The 18,583-nt window shown below is 40.3% G+C and overlaps 1 protein-coding gene across 3 annotated transcripts in view; it reads left to right on the forward strand.

Moving 5' to 3' along the window:
• Nucleotides 1-18,583, forward strand: part of SVEP1 (sushi, von Willebrand factor type A, EGF and pentraxin domain containing 1) — a 486,322-nt gene that overhangs the window by 284,400 nt on the left and 183,339 nt on the right. For all 3 annotated transcript variants that reach the window (XM_073591153.1, XM_073591134.1, XM_073591144.1), the window contains exons 20-22: nt 601-692; nt 8,817-8,913; nt 12,277-12,390. In XM_073591153.1, coding sequence (XP_073447254.1) covers nt 601-692; nt 8,817-8,913; nt 12,277-12,390 — 303 coding nt within the window. The remainder of the gene's footprint in view (nt 1-600; nt 693-8,816; nt 8,914-12,276; nt 12,391-18,583) is intronic.

Here is an 18,583-nt window from a genome sequence, read left to right on the forward strand (position 1 = left end):
ACAAATGCAACTTGCTATGATTATGCATAAACAGTTATGGGTCCCACCCATTTCCACTATGTCCACATAACCAACAGAAAGTCATGTGTCTTCTTTATTCATTAGGAGTTGCAGTGCTGAGAATACATAAAGTAAATGAGCATTTCAGAACTGCCAATATTTGACTTTTTATTTACCATAGACATGTACTTTTGTGTCTTTAAGGTGCATCATCCCATGACCTGCTTTGTTTTCTGTCTTAAAAAAATAAATTATGGTGTGTGAAAATATGTTTTTTATAGCATTGGAACATACAGTACTTCTGTGTAACACATTGAAAAAAAGCAAAGTGGCTGCCAAGTAAATTCCAAAGGCGATTTGAAATGTTCAGCATGCTAGCTTGAGTGTTTGTCATAGTTCATGTGGTCCTAAAAAAAACTTCTTTATGTACCTGGCATGAAGCTGTGAAGACAAATGGCAATAATATAGTGGTTTAGTGGCATAGCACTTTTCTCCCTTTCCTTGCTATAAAAGGAAGAGCTGGTCTTTGTACTTTAATCACAGACGTTATAACTAATCACAAGATTGATAACACGTGTTTCGCATAATGTTATTTTGTAGGTTTTGGCTCCAGCTTCTCGGCAGCGGAGGAAAGCGTAATGATTCCCATTTCTCCACAAAATGTCAACAGCAAATACAAAGTCAGCAGTCAGGCAAGGATACCATTTGTTTCATTGTGTTTCCTTTTAATGGTCTAGCAGCAAAGTCAGATAACGCGAGTATTTTGAATACATTAGCCAAGCTAAGCAACTAATACATAACGCTAATGTAACTGTAACCTCTTTACCTGAATCAATGTTTTAATATTAAAGTCAAACCAGCTAGATTTAATTCCAATGATAGTGTGAAGTTTATTAAAATGATAGCCTAATGCTTTGTGGGAAATGCATTCAGGCACATTGAGCTTGATAAACATTCGCTGTATATTACAAAAAAACAATAACGCAGAGAGCCAGAGCATTATTCCCCGAAATTATAATATAAATAAGACTGTCACACAGCTACAGAAATACAGCATAGGCTCATTTCAAAGCAACATGTTGGCAAATTCCCTTCTAATAAAAAAAATTAACTATTAAATCAACACTTTGTTCAGCTTCTAGGCTTAGAATTCTCCTGGGCAGCTTTGTGTTGGAGAATAAAACATGATTCATATGTAAAATAGAACTGATGTGTATCGAATAAAGCTAATGGGGAGTTGCCTGACCACCACTTTTACATGTGTTATTTACATGCTATGAAGAACTTGACACATTTATAAAAATGTATGAATGACTGTTACAAAAGAGCAAATGCTAATGAATAGCATATCTATAGCTGCAGTAGACAAAGTTGCCTCCTTACCAGAAGAGGCTATGTTTAGACAATTAGACTGCCTCCAAGGTTAGTGTAGTTGTCATTGAGTTGCACAGTGGCCATTGGTACCTGTGTGCTTTATCATCTTCAGATATCTGGCATGGTATACAAACTGGAATAACAAGGTGCACAATTACAGCTACTGTATGTGTAGCAATTCTTTAAAGCAATTGCAATGCATATCATTGTATTTTGTAATATAAATTAAATAGAATATATTATTTGATATTAAGTAATTATGAAGTAATTATTATGTATCAATTAGTTATAATAAAGTAGAAAAACAGGAAGTGGGACTGGGAGGCAGCCCGCCCTACCCACACACTCTGTTGCAGACTGAGAGCTCCATGTTTACTGTGATACTATCAAAGTTGTGCCCTTTGATGTGTATTGTATCCTCTAAGCCAGTGGTCCCCAAACTGTGGCGCTTTGCTTGTCTTTGTCTGGCCCTTGAGGCACTATTCCTGCTACTGACACCAATGATAAGGCACCATTGCTTTCACTGACACCAGCTGTAAGACACTGTTCATCCCACTGACACCAACGATGGGGCACTATTCCTCCCACTGATACCAATGATGAGGCACTATTCCTCCCACTGATACCAATGATGAGGCACTATTCCTCCCGCTGATACCAATGATGAGGCACTATTCCTCCCGCTGATACCAATGATGAGGCACTATTCCTCCCGCTGATACCAATGATGAGGCACTATTCCTCCCGCTGATACCAATGATGAGGCACTATTCCTCCCGCTGATACCAATGATGAGGCACTATTCCTCCCGCTGATACCAATGATGAGGCACTATTCCTCCCGCTGATACCAATGATGAGGCACTATTCCTCCCGCTGATACCAATGATGAGGCAATATTCCTCCCGCTGATACCAATGATGAGGCACTATTCCTCCCGCTGATACCAATGATGAGACACTATTCCTCCCGCTGATACCAATGATGAGGCACTATTCCTCCCACTGATACCAATGATGGGGCACTATTCCTTCTACTGACACCATCGATGGGGCACTATTCCTCCCACTGATACCAATGATGAGGCACTATTCCTCCCACTGATACCAATGATGGGGCACTATTCCTTCTACTGACACCATCGATGGGGCACTATTCCTTCCACTGATACCAGTGATGGGGCACTATTCCTTCCACTGACACAAATGATGGGGCACCAATCCTTCCACTGACACCAATGATGGGACACAATTTCTCCCACTGACACCAATGATGGTGCACTATTCCTCCCACTGATACCAATGATGGGACATTATTCTTCCTACTGACCACATATTTTCAATCACACTGACCACCAAGCCTGAGACATTGTGGACTCCCATCAATGCTGGGGCTTTTTCTACTCTCATTGGCCACAGTCCGGCCCTCATAAATTCTGAGAGGCAGGAAACTGACCCTTTATTTTGGAAGTTTGAAGACCCCTGCTCTAAGCCATCACACTGTGCTATATGAGACATTCCTCAAACTATCCCATTGCATACTCTGGCTGTAGGTGACATAAACCAGTCTGCTACACTCTGCACACTGTGATACTCCACACTGCTCCATTTTGTACACGGTGAATTACGTTATGTGTTTTATATTGCTCTACTGTAAATGTGGAGCTGTGCATTATATTTACTGTAGAGCTAACCATCTTAGTGTTGTATACGAATATTATATGTGAATATGACATTTATTTGTACCAGAAAATATTGGTAGCACTTGGACTTCCAAATTCCACCCTGTGATAAATGAATACATGTAAAACGTGTTTCTTAAGCGTAGGTTTCTTTTTTGGGGAGTAACATCTGGGATCACTTACTTTGCGTGACCAAATAAATGAGTACAGCATAGTTCAGTATAAAATATAATGCTGTTGAATTGAGTTGAAGTATAAGCTCTTAATGCGTCTGATGTCAAGTTTCACAAGAAACAGAGCACTATGCATCCCGCTACCCTTCAGGGCTCCAATGCAGAAAAACCATGAAGGGCCCCCTGACCCCTGGCCAAGACTCTTCCATCTGGGCTCGGGGCCTTCCCACTGACCCCAGGTCCCTGACATATTTACTGGCCCCTTCCCCACTCTCCATCCTGACATATCCCCCGCAGCAGTTGGAGGGAGATGGGAGGGGGGAAGCTGGCAGTGCTGCAGGGGTAGGAGGTGACCAAAGAAGTGCACAGGAGCCTGGGGGCAGCAGGAGACAAGTGACCTGGATAGGGGGGTAGGCAGGCATTTTGCAGCCGCATTTTTTGTGAAATAGTAGGAGTGCTGTGCACTCTTTACTTGATCACAAGGAGAAGACAGTATCTAGGGCCCCCTTATTTTTAAAGGGGGGCTCCACATTCTGAAACCCCCCCTGCCTATTGACCCCTACAACCACTGGGCCAGGGTGTAGGGAAAAGGCCCTTGTCCTCATCAACATGAGACAACATGGTTTCCTAAGGGGATCCCCCCTGGCAAGGTACCCTTCCCATGTTGAAGGCATGTGACTTGGTATGGGTCAGAAGGGAGAAGGATGGGGGTGCACTGTCACTCCCCATTTTTCCAAGTTGCATGCTTGAATAAGAGTCTAGTATGGATTTTGGTGTGCACCCCATGCTTTTTTCTTGTTTTTTTATATATGCTGTTCCCCTTAAAATAGGGTCTGGTATGAAATTTTGGGGCAACCACCTGCATTATTTTTTTGTGTAGGGTCCCCCATTATCATCTATACCAGATCTTTATCTAGGCTAAAGATATAGCTGAAGGGAATCCCTGGCTGCTTTGTTTACAAACAGAATGAGGCAGCCTGGAGTTTCAATTTATACAGTTTTTTTCTTTGCAAATGCCACTTTAGTTGTAGTAAACAGTTTGCACAGCGCTTTACAACATGGGGGCAGACAGTACACTTACAATACAAATCAATACAGGAGGGATTAGAGGGCCCTGTTCGTTAGAGTTTACAATCTAGAAGATTAGGGTCATCCCCCAAGTATGTTATTTAACCACTTGCTGCCCGCCCACCGTCATATGACGGCGGGACGGTGCAGCTGTTATCCTGGGCCGCCGTCATATGATGTGACGGCCTTCCGGGCCTCCCAGGGGCCGCGTCACTCGGGTCCCGGTGCGCGTGCATGGTGGCCGTGATGGCTGCCGGGCACCTGCGATTGCCCAGTAACTGCGTAGGACCGTGGATCTGTGTGTGTTAACACACAGATCCACGTCCTGTCAGGTGGGAGAAGACCGATGGTGTGTTCCTTGTACAGAGGAACACCGATCGGTCTCCTCCCCTTGTGAATCCCCTCCCCCCACAGTTAGAATCACTCCTTAGGAACATAATTAACCCCTACAGCACCCCCTCCTGGTTAACCCATTCATTGACAGTCACATTTATACAGTAATCAATGCATTTTTATAGCACGGATCGCTGTATAAATGTGAATGGTCCCAAAAATGTTTCAAAAGTGTCCGATGTGTCAGCCGCAATATTGCAGTCATGATAAAAATCGCAGATCGCCGCCATTACTAGTAAAAAAAATAAAAAATAAAAATGATATAAATCTATCCCCTTATTTTGTATACGTTAGAACTTTTGTGCAAACCAATAAATATACGCTTATTGCAATATTTTTTACCAAAAATATGTAGAAGAATACGTATTGGCCTAAACTGAGGAAAAAATTAGTTTTTAAAAAAAAAAAAAATTTGGATATTTATTATAGCAAAAAGTAAAAAATATTGTGTATTTTTTCAAACTTCTCACTCTTGTTTTGTTTATAGCGCAAGAAATAAAAACCGCAGGGGTGATCAAATACCACCAAAAGAAAGCTCTATTAGTGGGGAAAAAATGATAAAAATTTCATTTGGGTACAGTGTTGCATGACCACGCAATTGTTATTCAAATTGCGACAGCGCTGAAAGCTGAAAATTGGCTTGGGCAGGATGGGGGTGAAAATGCCCTGTATGGAAGTGATTAAAGGAATTATGCATTTTAAAGCCCATCTCTGGGCAAAAAAAGCTTTCCCTTGCAGTGGGGCTGTGCCCGCACTGCCAGGGTTAAGTGCTTGTTTTGTCTAGGGGACGGGAGAAAGCTTTATACTCATCTGATTCTCCGCTCCACCGGCAAATAGCACTCTCCTGCAATCTAGTGGTGGACTATTCCTGGCGTCTTCCAGAGTTGGTCCATAGAGCTCAAGACCACTAGACCTTTTTCAGCAAGGGTGACCAGGCACCCTGGGTGCCTTCAGGTTTCTTCAAAGGTGCCGTGGAAAAATGCCCAAAAATTGCCCAAAAATCATATACAAACCTGCAGGTGGATCAAGTCTGCCTTTTATTTACTCAAAGTCAGGTTTTCATTGTTCACCATTACAACCTTCTAGCTGCTGGTGTCCTAACCACCAATGATGTCATAGGTTGATAAGGAGGACATTCCTACAGAGCATCCTTGTTTGCCCCTCCCCCTCAGCACTGGGTTCACATTGGCTGTGAAGTGAGGGAGTAAAACTGAGGAAGAAGAAAAATATTGGAGTACTAGTCAGTACCAGTATGCAAAGGTGTATCTGCTTTGGAAGAATAAATCACCTCCAACATTGGGTGTCCTTCATATGTGGATGTTGCTGCATTATGTAAAACAATTACTGTAGTTTAGTTTTTCACATTTTAGTATGGGGTGCCTTGAGATTGTGCAGAATTGTAAAGGGTGTCTTGACTGAAAAGAGATTGAAAAACACTGCGCTAGAGCATGGGGGTGCAGGAGCTGCATGCAGGGGCCGGTCCTGTGTCGGGAGGATCAGACAATCTCTCTCCTAGAAAAAAATGAGCAACTAACCTTTGTAATGTGGCCACAGCCTGGAGTTCACCTTTTACACATTATTAATATTGCTGCTCCCTGCCAAAGTGATTTTTTTATTTTGGCTTTGGTATATGCTCTCCAAGTCCACCCCCCTTATACCCATATAATTTGTTTTGTTTGACAATCTCTTGCCTATTAGCCTGGAAAAGATTTCTAAGATACATCTCCCATTGACTTCAGTGAGGTTTAGATTTGGTTCCCAAACTTCAATAATGTTCTGTGAACTAGTTCCAAACTGAACCAAGGTATTTTTGGTTCAAAACTATTCCTAAATTGCATGATTTCTCACAGAATAAGCAGATCTTCATAGAAAGTTTCAGGTAAAACAAAACTAATAAACCATTCATTCTTCCGGTTTGAGCATCGCTACACCATGTCTGGGCAAGTCATTTAGGTAAAAGTGTAAAAATGCTTACGCAGATGTTACTTTCAGTGAAAACTGCCAAAGGGAGCAAAGGCAAGGTGAGTATGTGCTACTAGGGAGCAGGGAGATTAAAGTGATCCTGTTGGTTTGTTCTGCATGGGCATGCCCAGCTTTGCTTTAATGTGATAGGGAGCCTTACTGTCCAGTTGGAAAACTTGGGAGGTAGTGTAGGACCAAGAATGACTTTTGAAGGAAAAAAAAAAAAACAGGAATTGCCTATACCAACAACTATATTGTTTTTTGGATCTACCAATAATTTTGAATTGTGATTTATGTTGAACATAACCTCTCATTTTTATTATATGTTCAGTTTGAAATGCCAAGATTTGTGACAGGTTTATTTTTAAAAGTAAATTTGTTTTACAAACACTGGCTCAGCAACACTGAAGTTATGTCACATTTTGCAGATTAACTTTGACAGCCTTATTAAATAAGCACCGTACCATGCAAAGCGCAAAGTGAAGGCCTGTACAAAAGGGAGTTCTGTTGTTATGAGTATTGCATTTGTAATTACAATGTACATCTGTGCATTTATAATAAAGTTATATCAAGCATTATTTAACACCATAAAAATTATAGAAAAATTGCAACCCTGTTTGTGAAAATAAAAAACAGCTTTCTGGTGGTGGTACCCCTTTAGCTGTACAGGGATTGAAATGTTTCTTCCTGTGTATAACCACCTCCTCTCCACAACATATCCTAGGCAATGCGTGTTAATGAATGAAAACATGTGCGCTACAGCCAGAGCCGCTGATAAGGCAGTACAACCAGCCCTGTTGTACCGGGCCCTGTCCAGCAGGGGGCCCGGGCAACTTTAAAGTTATTTTTGCCTAAATAAATAAAACTTTTTTTTTTCTAAACCATACCCTGCTCGACTTGCTAATCAGAGGGTATTTACATTTTCCTGGGCCCCATCAGGTCAACAAAGGGGCCCAGGAGGTGACAGCAGAAGAGGGACATTTTTTTCCTTTTCAGGTGCAGGCAGACAAGCTGATGCTCTGCCCATATTATAGTACCGGCCGCAGCCACCCACTGCCTATGGTTTCCCTGGCGGAGTGATTCTTCTCTACACTGCTCCTGTACACTTCTCCCTCAGTGAGTTCCGTGGACGGAGGGAGAGACTGACGTGAGGTGGGGAGGCTGAGAGGGCGCAGCAGGCTTAATCCAATGGCAGGACACAGCCTCAGGCAGGTGGCAGCTAACACTGTACACAGCAACACTGACTTGATGATGAATGATGATCAGAGAACAGCAGATGCTCTATGGCTCTGTCACAGTGTCACATGCTGTTGGGTGCTGATTTTGTTAACTTTATGGCTGTACTGTGTGTTACAGATTAAAACACGGTACAGCCAAAACAGTCAGCATTCAACAGCAATGTGACACTGTGACAGAGCCATAGAGCATCTGCTGTGCTCTGATCATCATAATGAGGTTAACCATAAGCATGAGATGCTTAATTACATTTGTGTTTGGGGGCAGTAAATGTCTGAGCTGTGTTTTTAAGTCCCACAACCACTCCGATTTAAAAATCAATTGCCCAAGCTTTCCACTTAGATCCATTGGTCAATTTTTTGGACATACCTTCATGTAGGTCTACAGGAGTCTGGATGTAAATGGACCTCTGTCTGTTTACATCCACCTAATTTTGGGTCTGTTCCAGGGGCAGCAAACAGATCAGCCCTGTGCCCCGTATGGAGCGACCACCATTGGGCTGCTCAGTTCCAGAAAAAAAAATGGGAAAAGGACTGCATCCTTTTCTATTTTTCCACACATAAACATGTGAGATCAAACACAGCCTGATGTAAATGGACACATTTACAACAGGCAGGAGAAAAGTACAAGGCTGCATTTTTTCGAGGTGGGCGGGGTGGGGGGGGGGGCTATTAGGTAGGCTGTACGGGGCCCCATGATTTCTAACAGCAGCCCTGGCTACAGCATACTGCATGGTGATGTAAAAGGGTCTTTGATGACTTTACAATGGGGATATGTGGACAGGTTTGATGCAAATGGTGCTGTACGAAATTTGTCTTTAAATAACTAAATTATTAAAATTGCATTATGCATTTTTTCAAGCTATTAAATCGTGCTAAACATGTTGTCTTTCTTTTGCTAATATTCTGCAATTATATATTGTTTTAATAGGTTTTTCACGATTGCTTTTTAAAACCATGCCAAAACAGTGGAACTTGCAAACAAGTTGGAAGTGGATACACCTGCACATGTCTTAAAGGCTACACAGGTATTTTAGTTGTTGTAAGTTATGGGATATTTATCATTGTAAGTATGCCTGCTATATATATATATATATATATATATATATATATATATATACTATATTACCAAAAGTATTGGGATGCCTGCCTTTACACGCACATTTACACAAACTTTAATGGCATTCCATTCTTAGTTCGTAGTGTTCAATATGCTTCAGCTCTTCGGGGAAGGCTGTCCACAAAGTTTAGGAGTGTGTATATGGGAATGTTGACCATTCTTCCAGAAGCGTATTTGTGAGGTCAGGCACTGATGTTGGACAAGAAGGCCTGGCTCGTAGTCTCCGCTAAAATTCATCCCAAAGGTGTTGAAGTCAGGACTGTAAAGTTCCTCCACCCCAAACTCACTCATCCGTGTCTTTATGGACCTTGCTTTGTGCACTGGTGTGCAGTAATACTGGAACAGGAAGGGGCCATCCCCAAACAGTTCCCACAAAGTTGGTAGCATGAAATTGTTCAAAATGTCTTGGTATGCTGACGTCTTAAGAGTTCCCTTCACTGGAACTAAGGGGCCAAGCACAACCCCTGAAAAATAACCCCACACCATAACCCCCCCCCTCCACCAAATGACTGCATACTAGTGCACAAAGCAAGGTCCATAAAGACATGGATAAGCAAATCTAGGGTGGAGGAACTTGACTGGCCTGCACAGAGTCCTGACCTCAACCCGACAGAACACCTTTGGGATGAATTAAAGCAGAGACTACGAGCCAGGCCTTCTTGTCCGCATCAGTGCCTGACCTCACAAATGCACTTCTGGAAGAATGGTTAAACATTCCCATAGACACAATCCAAACTTGTGGACAGCCTTCCCAGATGAGTTGAAGCTGTTATAGCTGCAAATGGTGGGCCAACTCAATATTGAACCCTATGGGCTAAGACTGGGATGCCATTAAATTTCATGTAAAGGCAGGCATCACAATACTTTTGGTATATCGTGGGTACATACTATATATATTGGAAAGCCGCTAATATTTTAGGACACCCCAGTCTTAGGCTAACTAGGTAGGTATTTGTTGTGAGAAAGATCATAACCAGTTGGACCTGTATTAAAACTGTTTTCAGTGACTGTACAAAATGGAAACAGCTATGAAAACGTTTCCTCTGAAAAAAAACTATTTTGTTTAATGCAGCTGGGTTGATGATGTACACAACTGATTATTTTAATTTATGTAACATCAAAGGGATCATTAGACCAGCCAGTCGGGAATCAGTCTAATAGAGTCCTCCATCCATGCTAAACAGCATAAATGGAGAAATATCCCCTGCCAGGTATTTCATTCAGATAGCCACAGTCCTTGCAGCTGTTTAAGTATCTGGATAGTGACTACATCTAATAGAATGCAGTCACTATTCACCCAACAATTTTCCACCTGACTCCTTCCATTTTCCAGTTGAAGTTTCCCAAACAGGGTGGGGCTAAAAGGGCCACCCGCAGCTCAAAATTTTAAATGATTCAGCAGGAATCTCTTTATGTAATCCCCCTCCCCCCACTATTTAAAGGGGAAAGTATGATGATTATGTGTAAATTGTATTTTCTTTATTATGGTCAGGATAACACATTCACATTTTTTACCAGCAGGGGAAGCTTCATGCGTCATTCAACATAGCTTCCAGTTTCTCCCCATCTCCTTATTAAAAGTGCTTGTTATTTCCAGAGTATAGACTCAGAGCAATGATGCATCCCTTTCTCTCCCCCTCCTCTATAAGACTGTGTTCAGTGTTGCAGAAAACACTTGCCTTCCAAGTCTATGTATCTGTTTGCAGGTTGCAGAGAAATATGGTGCAGGAGCATATGAAATGCTCCTCACAGTCATATTACGGTTATATCCTGGGCCAGAGTTCAGGTCTCTTTTTATTTAGTAAGAAGACCACCACTGGGCTAGAGTAAACATAATTTCAGTAGTCATTCAGCCTCTTAAACCTTGTATAAACCACTTTTTTTCATTCAAGCCAGCAGGTTAAACTAAAAAAAACCGACAGCTCAGGTCGGAGCCGCTGTACTAATAATCGAATGTTAATACAGCAATCTCCCCCGCTGTGCTATTGTGTTCTGCGGGGACATCCCCCCCGCCAGAACACTTTGGTAAGCAGATCTTTTTTGGTCATTAACCTTCGACAGAAGCCGGCTTCTGTTGGACCAGCTGCCATACACACAGGCCGAATGTCGGCTGGTTTCTATTAAACCGGCCGATGCTGACCAATTTTAGGCCCATGAGTACTAGGCTTTAGATCCATCCTAAACTTAGAGAACTTATGAGGACAGAAATATGGAAAGTGTCGTTACTAAACTCCTTCTAAAGGTACAATTTTAAGGGCAGTTTCTGGCTTAGATACTTTCAAAATGTCTTGTTCCAGGTCAGATCTTCAAAGTATTTAAGTAAATGAATAAGAACATAGGTAAATAAAATGTGTAGAAAGAGAGGTCGCAAGGATAGCTCCATAATTCCTCAGTATAGGTTTAGTTTTTTTCTACTAAACTTTTAGAGCTACAGATCACATTTTTAACACCAAATGATAGTTGATGAAAAGTCATACAACCTATTCTATTCCTCAGCCATCTAAGGCCTCCAGCTGCCTCAGTAATAGTAAGAATCTATCCTGACATGAGTGGATTTTGGTTTGACAGAATTAGAGTCCGTTCATTCTATTGTGTGGAATTTAGTTACTCACAAGTCTTGATGGGCAAGCTGTTTTCGTGTGCCCAGGGCGGACTTCTTTTTGGCCTCTATATTAACACTGCCCTGGATGCTGCCAACAAGTTATGTTCAAACACAAGAATTATCACCAGTAGGAATCATGCAGAACGTGAAGCTCATTTTAGGACATTATGCTGAAGTTTCACATAGAAATAAACATTATTCTTTTTAATTCATGTTTTATGTGAGGAGCAGATGGCTGAAAAGCCATTTTAGTGATGTCACCATTAGAAATCTGCCTCTAGAGAGGATGGTTGGCAGATTTATAATATCTTTCTAATTAAATAATACTTTCTTTTTGCTCTGCACTACTTTCCAAGGCACCATTTACATCTATTGTTGTGGAAATAAATGATAATATGCCTGTGCTCAACAATTAACAACCATGGAAATTTGGATCTAGGGTTAAATATAAAAGGCTACATAAATTAATATGTTGCATGGATTTATTATTAATAAAACACTACCTTTCTACAAATGATTATTGTCCCTTGGCTGTGAACCGAAATATCTATATTGGAATGCCACATTTGCAGAGTACATTCATTTCAGCAGTTTGAAGCATGCACTTTCTCTTATTAGCCAACTGTTTATTGTGCTTTGGTGCTTTAGAAGTTTTTTTTATTCTTTCAGGTACAAAATGTGAAATCAACATTGATGACTGCAAATCCATGCCTTGCAGAAACAATGGAATTTGTAAAGATGGCATTGGAAAATTTGAATGCCAATGCGCTGCTGGCTTTAAAGGTAAAAAATAATAGCCCTATTTACATTCTAGAAAAACAAATACTCTAAAGGCCCATACACACGATCAGACTTTTGACAACAAACATGCAAATTAGCTGTTTTAAGGCAGCATCCGACCATGTGTACGCTCCATTGGACAAACTTTTTCTGTTTTCATAGAAAAAATGTTGGCTGTGCGAACAGACAAACTTGGTGGCAACAAAAGTCCTACGTGGGCAAGTCCGATCGTGTGTACACAAAACCATCGGACTTTAGTACAAAGTACAAACACGCATGCTCAGAACCAATGCAAAAGATCAGACAACAATACAGAAGTTGACCAAAGGGTGGCATCGGAGAATTGAATATCCTCTTTTGAAGTGTCGTCAGAATGTTGAAACGTCACTACGTTCGTGTTTGTTGCCTAAAAAGTCCTGCCGTGTGTATGCTTAACAAGTTCACGGCCAATGCCCTTTGTACAGAAATCCACGGGAAAGTTTGTATAAAGTCTGATCGTGTGTACGAGGCTTAAGACAGGCCCAGTTCACACAGTGTATTAAGGCATAGTTTATACATATCTACTGTGGTGTTTCTGCTGTCCTTTAGCTGCATGTCTGAGCAAAAATAAAACCAATTCATTACATGTCTGCAATACATACACGTTTTAACATTTTATCCCCTAAAAAAATTCTGACTCTACCTGTTGATCTACCAGAAATCCATTGTGCTCCTAGCTTCTTGTTTGAATTGACAACACAGTGTATCTGTTGCACTAAAATCACAGGCAGTGTTGTCAGCCCAGCCAAGTTCTCATCTCCTGAGCTACAGAACAGCTTCCACTCTCCCTGTCTTTATATCATAAGGAGAAGGAGTTCTCTTGTCCCTGCAGGGCTAATAATACTGCTTAGGATTTCAGTGCCGTAGAGGCAGAGTCAGCTCAAACAATGAATTAGGAGTTTGGATTTCTGACAAGATTAATGTTTTTTTTTTTTTCTTGGGAAAACTCAAAAGAATACTAAAAACATCTGCACAATATTAATGAATCTTATGTGTGATGAGAATTGATAAATACTATCTGGACAGCTGCTATCACAAGATGCCTAATCTACTTAATAGAATAACAATAAAAGATAAAGCGCTATCTACCCAAGCTATACTACTCAAACATACCCACATATTGTGCAAATACCAATGTCTTTGTAACATAAATACATAAATCTACACATTAAGTGCTCAGTGTCACATGCTATTTCCCATTAGTCCAAAAAATTTGCAAAAAAATTCAGATTGCTTGTGATATGCTCAGTATTCAAACTTCACTGCTCATTCCTTGTGACCCCTCCCCCAACACCAACTTTTCCCACACTCACCAGAATTATATGACTCCTTGCAGTAACCTGTAAATCTCCAAAAATGTCTGGTTCCAATTGCCCCAATGTACTCTAGTGGATGTGATGTGCTTCAGTCTCTCATGTAAGCTGCTCCAATCACTCATATATGAAACAAGGGGGACATGGCAGGCACAGGAAAAGAGAGAAGAAACCTTCTATAGTATATTTCTCTTAATAAATATAAAAAAAAATAAAACCCAATACACTCACAGTATGTGTAAACTTAGAAAGGGAGTGGGTTAAGACTATAACAACTTCCCCTCTCTGTAACATGGGTGGAGGTATTTTGTAGCCAACCAAGGTATCTAACTAAAAACAAGACTAACCCATAACTGTCTGCAAAGGAAGAGTACAAGAAGTTATCAGCTCATAAGATTTCTGTCTGGATGAACAACTATTTTTATTTTTGTACTTGTTGAACAGATATAATAAAATATAAAAATATAATAAAATGCTTATATGCTTATAACTATATATTTAACAGACTAAAAGAAAAATGCATTGTTAAAGGTTACATACACTTTAACCCTTTTATGCTGGCTGCAGAATTACATAGCGATGCATATATGCCACAGATGGTTGTTAAGTCCCATCCACCCTGCCGCTTCATATATACATATAGAGATTCTAAACAGGTTAAAACTGAACTCTAGAAATTATCTTGATAAGGGTGCTTTCATACGCCTATCCTCTGCTCCATTCAGCACACAGAAAATATTTCTGTTTTCACAGGAAAAGAGAGGAAAAAAAAGTTCCATGGTATAATTCCGTTTATTAAATTAAAATAGATGGAACCCAATCCACTCACTGTATGTGTGAACTTAAATTGCTTAAACCTGGAAGCGCTGCACTGGCCTGCACTCCATAGAGTGGGAATTATGTCACCAAAAGCCTCACCCATTGCATTTTGTCATCAACAACGGACATCTTCAGGAGAAAGTAGTTTCTCTCTTTATGGAAGGTTTAAAAGAAAGAAAGGCGCCTCTATGTGCAGTATTGACTGATTTAATATAGCGCACAAGCGTGTGGAAACAATCAGGCATGTAATGTAGCGTCCTAACGTATGTTCCTCGTGCTTCCTCTTAGTAGAAGAGAAGCAACTCTGGAAGATTAGGAAGAAATAACAAGCGCCTCTAAGTGCAGTATTAACAGGTTTGTCTGGTGCACAAGGGGTTAAAAACACTTACAGGATTGTATGTATAATCAGGTATGTAGTGTTGAGTCCTAATGTGAGTTCCTCGTCCTTCCTCTGTCTGCAAATGGAGAGTGCGAAGAGCCATCCAGCAGCTGTCAGATTTTCTCCAATGGCGTGCAGGAGCGAGGAGACAGTGAGGCGGCCCAGGTTCTCTCTTCCTTCATCTCTCTTTACAGAGTATATCACAAACAATCATATTTTTGCACTTGTTTTGGACAAATGGGAAATAGCATGTGATGCTGATCACCTAATGTGTGGATTTATGTTACAAAGACATTGATTTTGGATTTAAAGAACTATCTGTATTTGCATCATATATGGGTATGTTTGAATAGTATAGCTTGGGTTTTTTCTGTACTTGCAGCATTTTTGAAGAGACAGAAGCATATTTTCCAGAGATCTCCTCATTTATTATTGTGCCCAGACACATATTTTAAGACCACCAACAATTAATGTTTTATGATCAGAATAGAAGAGGGAAAAAAAGGTTGTATATCAACAATGTACTTTTAATTATAATACTGAAAAAGCTCCTGAAATGTATTCTGTGTCCAATTGGGGAGATTTCCCTTCGCTTCCTGTCCTGTAGACACAGCTGGAATCATCCCTATTAAATGAATATCCCTTTATTCTTGCTCTGGTGATAACACACATTTTTAGATTTTCCCTCACTTTAAGTCCTGGTTTCAGTTGTCACTAGGACAAATAGTAAGTAAGGCATCGTTTAGACTTGCTTTGCTGTCTGAAGTGTGAAAACACCCACCAAGCATGACTGGAGGTAGAATTTCTGCTGCGAAGCAAAGCATCACGACCACAGCATGTGTACACCATCAGCAGCAACAGGAGGAGCGGCTGAGGGGGATAAAAACATAGCTGAACCATAGGGTTTTACCATCCCTCAATACCAAGTGTAAACAATGCCTAAAACTCTCTCTCTCTAGATGTGTCACAGACAGCAGTAAATTGCTACAGTCAAATTCTGAGAGCATAAACTGTATTTAGTTGGTCAAGTTACTTTATAGGTAAATCCGTTTGAAGGTCTTATTCAGCTCTAATCTCATTGTTGTCTGTTCGACACCCAGAATGAGCCTTGCTGCACATGGTATGATTCTTTTTAACTATTTCATCTTTGTTTAGTATGCTGTATAGTTATTTATTCTGCTACTACAAGCTCTGGTGAAAGGTTTATTGAGTTCCCAAAACATGTTGGATACTCCTGTGATTCTCACTTTGGCAAATAAAAACATGGTTGGTGCCTCCATTTCTTGACCATATTTTTTCCATCACCTCTACAGTGACTTCTGCTGGGTATACCTCTTTCCAAAAAACTGCCCTCACTGCATGCCTACAAATAATCCTTCACACTTGTGTTTAGCACTCCAACACTTCAATCTCTGGGGCAATAAAAATCTGATAGAGATTCAAGCCTATCACTAGTCTATCCAAAACTAAAAAATGTTGCATGGCCAAAGCACAGTTCTGTTTATAGAGTGCATTGAGGGAATTCTGAGAAATAGGGGAGAGTCATGTAAACACTCCCTGGGGGCCCCTAAAGATTCCCTTAAGTTGTGGGGATTTCCTCTCACTACCTGTTTTGGCTATGGTAAAGGAAGTGAAGGTAAGTCTCCCTAGTGGGACACATTGCAAAAAAAAACAAAAAACTGTCAGGGGTCATAGCCCTCCCTTACTCTATCTGGAATGAAAAAAAGCTTTGCCTATAGTTCTACTTTAAGGCTAATTGGGAAAAACAGCTTCTAATGTAGGCCAAAAACAGATAAAGAGTATATTGGTAAAAACCAATGAACCCTAAAATGCTAAGTATCTTCAAAGTAATGTCCTTTAATGTCATTTAATGCATGCAGGCTTATATTAAAGTGGGAGTCCGGTGACCAATTTTTTTTTTTTTTTTTAGGTAATCGAGACACTTTGCTAACCCCAAAATAATACTCACAGTTTGGGTGTAATATTTCCGCCTCTGTCTGTTTTCATACTGAAGAATAACTTTAAAAATGTGATGCTGGCTGTTTCCATCTTGCTTATGGGCATGTGAAGCCCACAAGCATTGATTTCCTGGATGCGGTGAATGCTGTTCATTCACAACTTGTTCACACGCATGATCCTTGTTCCCGCACTGAATCTTGGGAAGCCTGACACTAAGCTCCCAGGAGACAGTGAGGCGCCGGGGAAAGGCAATAAACACGCCTACTCCCATGGGAGGAGAGACAGGAACTGCCACAATAAAGTACAATATAAAGGTAATTACAGCGATAAAAAAAAATTTTGTGTGGCATTTGAACATCTACGCAATTAACTGAAGGGGGTAAGATTAAGTTAAAAATTTGAGTGGAACCCCGCTTTAAGAACTTTATTCACATTACCAGTCCAAAGTTTGTAATAAGAGAAATATTGCACTCCTTGCATCCTTCCAGATCTCAACAAGACAGACAGATGGAGAAATATTGCACCCCATGCATCCCTCCAGATCTCAACAAGACCAACAGATAGATAAATAAACTCAACAAACCTCAAAACTTAATAAACAATAATAATAAATTATATAAAATGAGCATCCCAGATTATGGGATGTGACATTTTAAAGGATACTATTATCCTAAGTTATTACCAAGTTTGTTGATCATTATGGACAGCCACAGTGGTATTTACATTAATGAAGTTTTACAGTATAATATTAGCACATATTATTTATTAAGTTTTGAGAATCCATGAGTTTATCTAAATCTGTCTTGTTGAGTTCTTTACATGTTATTTCAGCACTGGAGATTCCAAACCTATTATTAGTGGCCTTGGGTCATAAAGCTGTTTTGTTATTTATCCCTCCAGACATGCAAGACTAATGACAATCATCTCACCAAAGATGAAAGGCTCACTGCAGCATTTAGAGGGAATATTTAAAGTTATTGCATATAGCCTTATTAGGTTCAGTAATAAAATATAAATATAAAAAGGTTTCATTTGTTTTAGATCAAGTCAGTATACAATATTGTATGTTGTTATTTCGTATTTACTTTTTTCAGTTAGGTGACAAGTATTGCCTGAAGGATCTTTCCTAAGCTGCTCCCAGATGCTCTTAGATGAGTGTGAAAATAAGTGTGCTGGTTACTCTTGCACTCATCTGCAAACCTAAAGACTTTCCAGCTGAAGCACTATTTCCATTTATGTCCTCTTAAATATGTATTATTGTAGATATTTTTTAAATATTTGTTCTGGACTAAAAAAGCACATTAAAATATTCATTTAGTCAGGTCAGTGTGAAATATTGCATATGGTTAGGTGAGGTTGATCTCTAGACACATTTTTACATGTTTTTAGACTAATCATAACTGCTTCTGATCAAGCTGAACAGCATACTCAGCTGATTAAAAGCTGTCCAGACACTGCAGGCTGAACGAAAAAGAAAAAAAAAATCCAACAGATTATACAGTACGGATGGATGAATTTCCTGTCGTACCTGCTGTAATTTGACAACTAGCCCCAGCGTCTGACAAAATACACACGCAATGGTTGCGTCTCATTGGATGCAGCTGCTTTTCATCCCAGTAGTGTCCTTTGACAAAATAATGATCGAACAGTTTATCAGGAACCAGCCAAGATTTGCACAGTATATGGC

This window comes from Aquarana catesbeiana, linkage group LG01 (assembly GCF_042186555.1).
Source record: "Aquarana catesbeiana isolate 2022-GZ linkage group LG01, ASM4218655v1, whole genome shotgun sequence".
Lineage (NCBI taxonomy): Eukaryota > Metazoa > Chordata > Amphibia > Anura > Ranidae > Aquarana > Aquarana catesbeiana.